At 39.3% G+C, this 9,324-nt stretch overlaps 1 protein-coding gene across 1 annotated transcript in view; it reads right to left on the bottom strand.

Annotated features, from left to right (window-relative positions):
• Positions 1 to 213: 213 nt before the first annotated feature.
• brinp1 (bone morphogenetic protein/retinoic acid inducible neural-specific 1) overlaps positions 214 to 9,324 on the bottom strand; it is a 117,294-nt gene continuing 108,183 nt past the window's right edge. The window contains exons 7-8 of the mRNA XM_079363595.1: positions 8,890 to 9,112; positions 214 to 1,666 (exon numbers count right to left, since the gene is read on the bottom strand). Of these exons, the coding sequence (XP_079219721.1) occupies positions 526 to 1,666; positions 8,890 to 9,112 (1,364 nt within the window). The 3' untranslated portion in view covers positions 214 to 525. The remainder of the gene's footprint in view (positions 1,667 to 8,889; positions 9,113 to 9,324) is intronic.

Genomic DNA, 9,324 nt, shown 5'->3' with positions numbered 1-9,324 from the left:
ATAAACATTCTGAATATTAAACTCTGCATTATGTCTGAAATATTTTGCACATTAGCTGAAATAAAACGATATCTGGTCTGCCCTTTTGTTGTGTCATTATTCCCTTAAAAATGTATTTTTTTTTTCTTGATAAAGAATGGCAGTTTCAGATAAAACCTTTGATCCCTCAGAGTAAAATCAAGGCCTCTTTTTCACCAGTAAATATATTTAATATTTCTTTTTTTTTTTCCACTCTCTCTTTTTTTTTTTTTAGTTCATTTAGGGAATGAGACATGCTGGGACAAATATGATACAGTCCTTAAAGTGATTCCATTTTTCGTCTTTATCTGCCTCAAATGCTTTTCATCACTGCTTTTTTTTCCTTTTTTTGTCTTTAAGAATTATACTTACAAAGTTAATATTACATCAAAAGGCAGAAAAGGTCCAAAAATCAAAAAAGAGAAAACAAAATGAGGATCATTATCCCCTCTTAGTTCATTTGTTGGGTGTTTCTCTTTGCTTGTCCTTATGTTTATGTTGCTGTTTTCAGCAGAGTTTAGCAGTCAGGTGATCTGATTGTTTTAGTATCTCTGTGCTGTACATGTCCAAGGCATGATTCACTCGAATCATCTCGCTGTTGTTGAGCTTGAGCCTATGCTTAAGCATACAAGAGAACAGGTCCAGCTGGGGTTTTCCAGGGGCAGACGGAGGGGCAAGGCGGTTAATCCGATCCCGAATGTCCAGTAGCAGGAGCATTACGGATGAGGATGAGTAAAACTGAGTTCCTTGTGTATATGACTGGTTAACCTGCTGCACGGCACTACGGAGCAGATCAGCATTAAATCGAAGGCTGTAGCCAAACACTTGAATATCTGATATTTTGATGTAGATCTGACGCTTGCTAGGGTCTGCGAGATCCACTGGACCCTGTCCTGTGTCATTGCGTAGGCCAGTTGGTATCTTGGCACGGCTACGCAGGTAGATGTGCACCGTCTCAAAGAAGGTCTTCCACCGATTGCCAAGCAGAAGAGTCCAGTTGAAGCATTGGGAGTTTTGCAGTCGTACCTTTTCCCAACGTGGGTAACCATGTTCCCCAAAGGGCATGCTCCAACCTTCTGAGTGACTTCCACTGAATGGGTTGACATATACAAAGAACATGGGATCAATACTGCTATTTCGCATCTGGCAGATCTTCATTGATAGACCAATTATCATGTGGAGGTAGTCCATCCGGTTCTTGTTACTTTTGAGAGTCAGGGACATACGCTTACGCCATCGGGGATCAAAGAAGGTCTCTAGACGGATCTCATTACTGATAAAAGTAGTGTGAATGTACAATCGGGAATCCATTTTCTGTAACAGGTATTTGAGTTCCAGGTCCTGAAAGTCCAGATCAGTTTCGAAGCTGATGAACTGCTCACTCCGTTCCGAGTCCACATTCTGAGGCTCACAGCGACCACGGTACAACTTGTAGCCCTTGTTGCAGGAGCCACATTGTGAGATGTTGGCCAGGCTGCACATGGCACAGCTGTTGTTACCACCAATGACACATGGGATTGGTCTCTGGCATAGAGTGACGCCGGTGTGGCATACGCATGTCCTTTGGCTCTCCAGGAATGTCCCCCAGAATCCGTTCTCATTGCAGTAGAGGAAGGACTGAACCCTGTTGAGCCACTGCATCACAGACCTAAAGAAAATAAAAAGAAATCAACAAAGAAATGCATTAGCAATGGTTGAATGCAAAGTTGAAGACTGATATAATCCATTATTTTCTGACAAATGCACAAGCAAATGTCCATTACATTGAATACTTCGGTTTTGTCTTGCACGTTTGGCTTTTAGTATCTCTGTAAGTGAATATCAACTTCTTAAACACAAACTGACAAAAAAACTAAACCAATCATTAAGCTTTCTTGGGTGAATAACTCGCCACACTTCAAGTTAGCTTAATGTGTACGAATGTTAACTTAACGACTCACACTGAAATGGACTAAGGTATAAAACAAGGGGAAGTGGTTATGTTGAATGTTAGATAGAATTGTCTACATGAGAATGTTAGGATAGTTAGTGAATAAGATTTTTATCCCCTTCATGAGGAAGGAGTTGTGCTATCTCCCTTAGGTGGGAGGCATCACTTGCTATTCTTATCTCGTCTCATTCTTCCCCTCAGGCATCTTTCCTTGTCATCTTGACAGTACTGGAACTTCTTCTCTGACTATAGGAGGTGAATTCTGAATCCTGATTTCAAGAGAGAAGGGCTGGTCAAGGTTAGCTTGACATGTTAATGAACCTAAGCATTAACCATGATGGATGACATTGCATTCTCAGCAGAGCTGAAAGCCCCCTAGCCATACCCAAAATGAGCCCAGAACAGATCACCTATAGAGGACAATGGGAGCACATTGTTTCAACTAACTTTTGCTTCAAGAACAGGATTAGATCAAGTAAATACAGAATGTCCTACCATTTCCATGATGACTTTGTGTATATGCATTTCACTAAATACTCAGATTTTACAACAGTTAAAGGAAAATTGTGACTGTGTTAAACATGTATTTTTCCTAATTCAAATCATTAAATTCCTTTTCTCTGTAAGGTTATTTGACTGTTCCGACGTCCTTTTACTAGGACATGTGGGTGTTAACTAGAGAGGACTGAAGCCTCACAGTGCTAACCTTGCTGACTGGATTTAAATGACAATTTAACTGCCCATGAAATTAGTTATCAAACTAATAATGTGACCTTTAAAATGGTTTAACATTGTTCAAAGAATAGAATGTACACTGTCTATGCTGACAGCACATTTGAAGCTATATGCACTCTTTGAGATGTTGAGCAGAAAATAAATGACATTGCAAAGTCAGAATACAAAATGTAAAATATTATGTCATCAGCATGCAGTCTAACTTCATATGTCTTTCTGCACTGACTTTACTCAATTGTAAATTGCAAGTAGGTTAATGGCACAGGAAAAGTAGATAACTGATATAAGGAAAAATGAGGAATAAAACTGATGACAATTAGCTAAAATAAATGGATTTTCAAGATTACAACATTCACTTATATACAGCAATTTATTAGCTTGTCTATGTTTTAGTTTTACCAACTCTCCCTCTGACACAATGCTTTTCTCCATGGATAGACGTAGATTGGATCCAGCCTGGAGAAGATGTATTCTGTTTCTCTATGATGTGATGAAGAAGGAACTGGATATGTCTAATTTCATTTCATTATTTTGTCTATTAGATATATTTAAGGACTGTCTTGATCAAAGTTCTGTGTCAGATAAATATGTCTCTAAATAAATGCTTTGCAGGTCCTCTGAGTATTACTGCTCTTTGTTGATTTATGGCATTTAATCTTCTCGGCAAGTATTTAATCTGATAGAGAGTATCATGTCTTGGTTGTTTATTAGGTTCTTGTTTGGAAGATATCTGTTTGCAACCTGGCATAGCAGCATGAGGACATTCAGTCTGAGACAACATGTAAGAGTTTAAAACTCAGCAATAGACAATAGTGATCTCTGATTTACTTTAAACTTCAATCTCCTGACTGTTGCATCTTTTTAAGCTGTTGATGAACTCATGTCATGTTGTCTTTACAAAGCTGCAACACACTTGATGATGTCAATCAACTGTTTCCCCATTCATTTTTCCTGTTGCAGGCTTGGTATGTGACTTGTGAGGAGCAGCAATTTTGTAAGTGCTCCAGTGTGCTGATGCCTGCTCCTGCCTCTTACCGGGAGATGGAATGTATTAATCTTCTGATGCAGGCACAGTTTTTGTGTTGTTTCATGACTTTCTATTTCCCTTTCTCTGGTATTGCAGTCTGATGTGCAACGATGGCCATATTGTGTTTGCCTCTTCCAGCTTCTGTTTGCAGACCATTCCAGTAAGAATATAAGAGAAACTAACAAGCAAAGATGTGCCAGTGAGCTGGTTCTTTCAAGATACTATGGTGGTTACTGCACTTGCTATGTTTAGATTAGCTAGTTTACATATTGAAGAATGGTTAGTTTTTGACTTGAATAGATATAGAAATAGAAAGAGGGCAAGCACGAATTTCAGACAGCTGACACAAAATAAACTTACAGTCTCCAGATCACACACATTGTGTGTTTGTTTTTTTTTTTTCTCCCAAGTGAAACCTTCGACGCCTTCTTGTCAAATTTAGAGATGACATCATAAGATACAAAATTGAATGGTTATGAAAACAGGAATCTTTGTAAGGTAAATACATTACACGTCTGTATTTAAAGTGTCAACACTTTGTTCGTTTGATGATGGTTTAAATGCAATTTGTGAATCTTTAAACAATGCATACTCCTTTGGCTTCTCCAATCGACTGACTGTATAATGTCTTAGATCTGAAAAAGTCAAATTCAACCATCTTCTCAGAAAAATCCAAGTTTAAGCAGTAAAGATGTAGATCAGGATGTTCGCTGATGAATATCATAAAAGGTACAGATTTCTGCAACCTAGATAGACAGATCTCTTTCTCTCTCCTTTTAGCATGCAGCACCTTTTGGTTAAAACTATAACTTCAATTGAAGGTTTAGTAACTGTCTACACAATCAATCATTAATATAGTGGAGATTGTATTAGTTTTTAAAGAAGATCCTGTCAAAAAGTATTAAAAAAGTTCACAACCTGAAAGTAGAATGGAACGACACATAAAGTGTCTCTGTGGATCAGATGGGATATCAAGTAAAACTCATTTACGACTGTGAGTACTGTAATTCCCACCATGACCTTTCTGGGAAAGAGAGTAAAGTATTCTTGATGATTGGTAATATTTGAAGTTCAAAACTAAAAACATGCAACAGAATATACTTCAAAAAAAAAATGTTGGCATGACCAAATCCATATAAATTAGTGCATGGTAATGAATTATGTGGAGAGTGCCTTCCTATTTGTAAATATGCTTGACTTCTAACATGAATAATTGAAGCCAATGCATAGCCAGGATTCAAATGATTTGGCTGGGAGTGATGCTACTTCATATCTGTCACTATTAATCATTTATACCAAAGACAAACTGCTGTGTTCATTCTACTCGAAGCAAGCCGCTGCACTCATTACAGGAAATGCAATAGCAAATCCAATATAGTCCGGCTATAAAGTTTCCACACAGTTATTGCTGTTCGGGTTCACAGGAGCAATTTATGATGCTTGTAATAAATGGCTGCCATGTGGTGAGGTAAACCAAAAAAATATATAAGTTGGCGACATGCAATCTTGATTATGGCAAACTAACAATGGACCGGCAGCTCGTCTTCCATTAGCTGATGTCAATATGTTTATTGACTGACCTGATTTAATAAGCAACAGAGGAGGGACTATGTTAATTAAAAACCTTACATAAGTCTAACTTGACAACTTAACTTTGCATTATGATAATTGCAATTAGTAATAAGTGACTCCAGCATGCCCTGTTTTGCTTACATAATTTAATTAATCTGAAAGCCTACAAGGATTGACATAATGCAGATGCTTAAAGGCTACATGTAAGAATTATGAGATAGATGAAAGTGAATAGGAGCTGGTGCATTGTGAATGCACCAGCTCCTATTATATCTGTTGCACATACAGTTTGTGTACGATGAACAGCTTATTAAAAGAGCTGAGAGCTTCACCCATGGGAAATACATTTAAAAGCAACTGTGACTCCAACTCAGTTTCCATGACTTAACTAACTTTGTTAACGAGGTTGCCTTGGTAACAAAGCATATATTTTGGTTACATATGTTTTCCCTTTCCAACTTGTTGCAGTAGCAGCAGCAGCAGCAGCAGCACTATGATATGACCACAGCCTTCTTTAAACAGATTCATTCTGCTAACAGAGAATCCAAAAATTCCCTCCCCTAAATATAACTTCTTAACATCATTAAACTCTCAATAACTTTAGCTATTTATGTTATAAATCTTTACTCCAGCTGTTATAGTCTCTAACATGCCAACTTTCTTCCACATTCAGATCCTTACTCTTCTGTTGCTGCACATTTAAGTCACATTTTACAGCACATGCTACACTGATAATGAGATCAACAAACGTATGATGAGATAAAAAAAAACAGGTTCATCGACAGGCATTAATGTTTATGTTGAAAATCTATTTTTACAGGATCATGTCAAATGCTGATCTGTTACTACGGTTTTCTATCAGCCTAAAAGCTAGGAGCCTGTTTTTAATCTAGAAAAAAAAATAAAAATACATGGTCTATTTCTAAACTGTTGTTCAGTCTGGGGGATGAGTCCCCCTCGTATTGGTATTTAATCCTCTTTGTTATCTTGCTAACCTTGAGTCACTGGTGATCTGTTAGACTTGACTCCCCTATGAGACCCTATGTCATGTCTCCGTATTTCCTTTTACACATGCACTCCACTTTCACATTGTCAAACATGAAAGCCTAAGATGTAACAGTTTAAAAGCAGGCATGCACATCTCCCATCGCAGCAACTGTCTTCTCTTCTTGATCTGCCGGAGATTTGGAGGTGTTGAAAACGGAGCTTTCGATGGAGTAATCTGTGATTTCTCATTCATTGCTCAGGGTAATTCTCTCAGCAGATGAGCCTGGATGGTGTTAAAACCACTCCAGAAGGCAATGAGCATGATTCTTGCAGTGCCTCTCCAAGTGGGACCGAGCACAGAGTAGCAGGTGGATGACAGTGTCCTCCTCCCCATTGTGGACTAATGTATGAACTAGAGGGGATCTAAACACTCTCTCACAGGGGATCTGGCCTGCTGTCATTTAGAGCCCCGGTGTTCCTGTGCTTGGCCAGTGGGGCCAGGCAAGATGTTTTTCACATCATCATCAGCCCCCTCTGTGGTCTCACTGACAGGTTGAAGACGTGCTGGAAGGCCCCCCTCGAGTTGTTGGCAAACACTTTGAAAACACTTGGGCTGATGCTTTATGGGTATTCGGCCGTGCATCAATTCCCTCATCCTCTGATCAGGCTGCCCAGAGGATAAGTGAGGATTTAAGTCCCCCTGTTGTGGTATATGGCACCATTTGAAAAAAAAAAAAAAAAAAAAAAATCTGGGATAAAGGAAGAGAGGCAGAGGTCTCATTGGAACCTGATAAATGTAGTGTGTTCAGCAAATTTCTAAATATTCCAAAAAACATCGACTTTGAATGATGATACAGTAAATAGTGACAACATTAGGGGCTATGGTTGGCCTAGCGGTAAATTCGCCCAACCCATTGACAGACGGTTTCATCCCTGAAGCGGGTTGGCTGGATTGAGCCCAACCTATCTGACTCCTTTCCCTCAAAAACCCAAAGGTATTTTTTTGCAGGGGGTTTGGGACAAATACATAGATGAGTAGCTAGCTAGCTAGAAAGGTTATATATATATATATATATATATATATATATATATATATATATATATATATATATATATATATATATACATATAAATATATACATATAAATAATAGCGTTAGCTTCTTTGCTATACTAAGAGCTTTGATGAGCTGAGAAGACAAGACTTTGAACCATTTGCTAAATCACAGCTAGGGCCTGTCGTACAGTATTTACTAGAGTAGTAGACAGGGTTTCCAGGGTATAATGTCAAAAACTTATGGGGAGGTACATACTTTTATTCTTCAGGTAACAAAACCTGGGGAAGGACAAGGTATAGAGCGAGAGCCTTTTCAAAGCTACATATTTGGTTGCAGAAAGCATTAAAGCATAATGACAAGGTCTCAAGTTCTTTAGCATGTGACCATGATATAAAAAGGATAATGCCCTTTTAGGTTTCCGTTACGAAAAATGTATAAAGTATATGGTTGCAACCCTCCTCTGCTCCATATCAGACAAGTCTGGCCTCCATGTCGTCCATTAATTCATCATACTGGGCATTTTATTCAACGTTATCTACCATAAAAATAGTTCAGTTGGCGAGACTTGGAATGGAATAAAACTCGTTTCCTGGATAATTATTAAATATTTACATAAAAAATGACATAATGGTAATTATTATAGTATAGAAATGTGGCACTCATGCCTATATGCAAGGCACACACACTCACCAACATACAGAGGTGATGAAAACAAACAAGTCCTCCATCTGATGCAAAGCTGTCTCACACGAGCAAGCAAATAAACACGCTGCTCTTATTTCCAGTGCCATCAGGCACCCTTGATGCATACTCCATGGAAGAGGAAGCGCACACTGCGGCTCTTTGATAACACTTCAGAACAAACCTTTTGCCAACTCTCGCACACACAAATATGGGTGTGCTCCTTTTTTTTTTCTGTCAGCGACGGTTGACAGCTGCTCATTTTCAGACCACTTACATGAATATTTTACAGTTTCTGTTTCCATTTATAAGGTGACATCCCCTACACAGAACAGATTTAGTGCTGTTTGAAGTGGAGATTGGAAACGTTGCATAGTGTTTTCTGATATTTGATAAAGTAAATGGGGAAATTTGTAGTATTTCCGGCGACGCGACACCATAGCACATTGGCGGCGATGCTCTTAAGCTTTTCGCAGCAGTAGGTGGTGACAGATGTGTGCAATGACCTATCAAGAAAAGTCCCACAGCTACATTTCCTATTCAACTTGCAATGTGAAATACAAGAGTGAGCAAGAGTGCTTTGGGCATGTGCAAGCCTTGGCACTAAGTCGACTTGATGGACAGAAACAACAGAACCATAAGTAGAAATATATAATAGATGACAAGCTTACGAAGCATGCTTCAGGAAGCAACAATCAAAATAAAATCCTCTCAGATGAGAAGTTTCCTTGAAAGATGTCACTCCACTGTGGAACACTTTTACTGTACATGCCTAGTTTGGCAGCAAGCGTAAAGGAAGTATCCAAAATTATCAACGTCAAAAAGCAGCCCCAATGCTTGACTTTCAGACAAAACCCACATCATCAGGTTGTGTTTACCCACCTCTCCCTAGGCATCTGGTGGTTGGGGTTGTGATGACAACGGATGCTGAGGCCAAAGAGCTTGCGGGCGGTGCGCTGGATCTTGAGCCGCTGGATCTCCAGGGAGCTCTGAAGGAGCCGATAGCGAGCCTGAAGGTCCCAGTCGCTGCCCCAGAGGAGATGCACGCTGCTGATGGGCAGGAAGTGAGTGGACGGCAGCCTCTTCAGGAAGGACTTGAACTCATCTGGATGACAGAAGAGGGATAGGGTGAGTAAGAGAGAGAGAGAGAGCAGATGGCCATACAGGGACATGAGAAGTGGAGGGAGAAGTGGTGATGTGACAGGCAGATTCCAAAAAAAGAGAAAAAGAGAGTCGGATTATTTTACTGACAAGGATTCTTGGGAAGGGGTTTTGTGTCAGGGAGAATATGCAAAGATTTAGCATTCCTTACTTAAA

Source organism: Symphodus melops (assembly GCF_947650265.1).
Source record: "Symphodus melops genome assembly, chromosome: 16".
NCBI lineage: Eukaryota > Metazoa > Chordata > Actinopteri > Labriformes > Labridae > Symphodus > Symphodus melops.
Note: the sequence above shows the minus strand (reverse complement) of the source record. Positions and strands in the feature narration are given on the sequence as shown.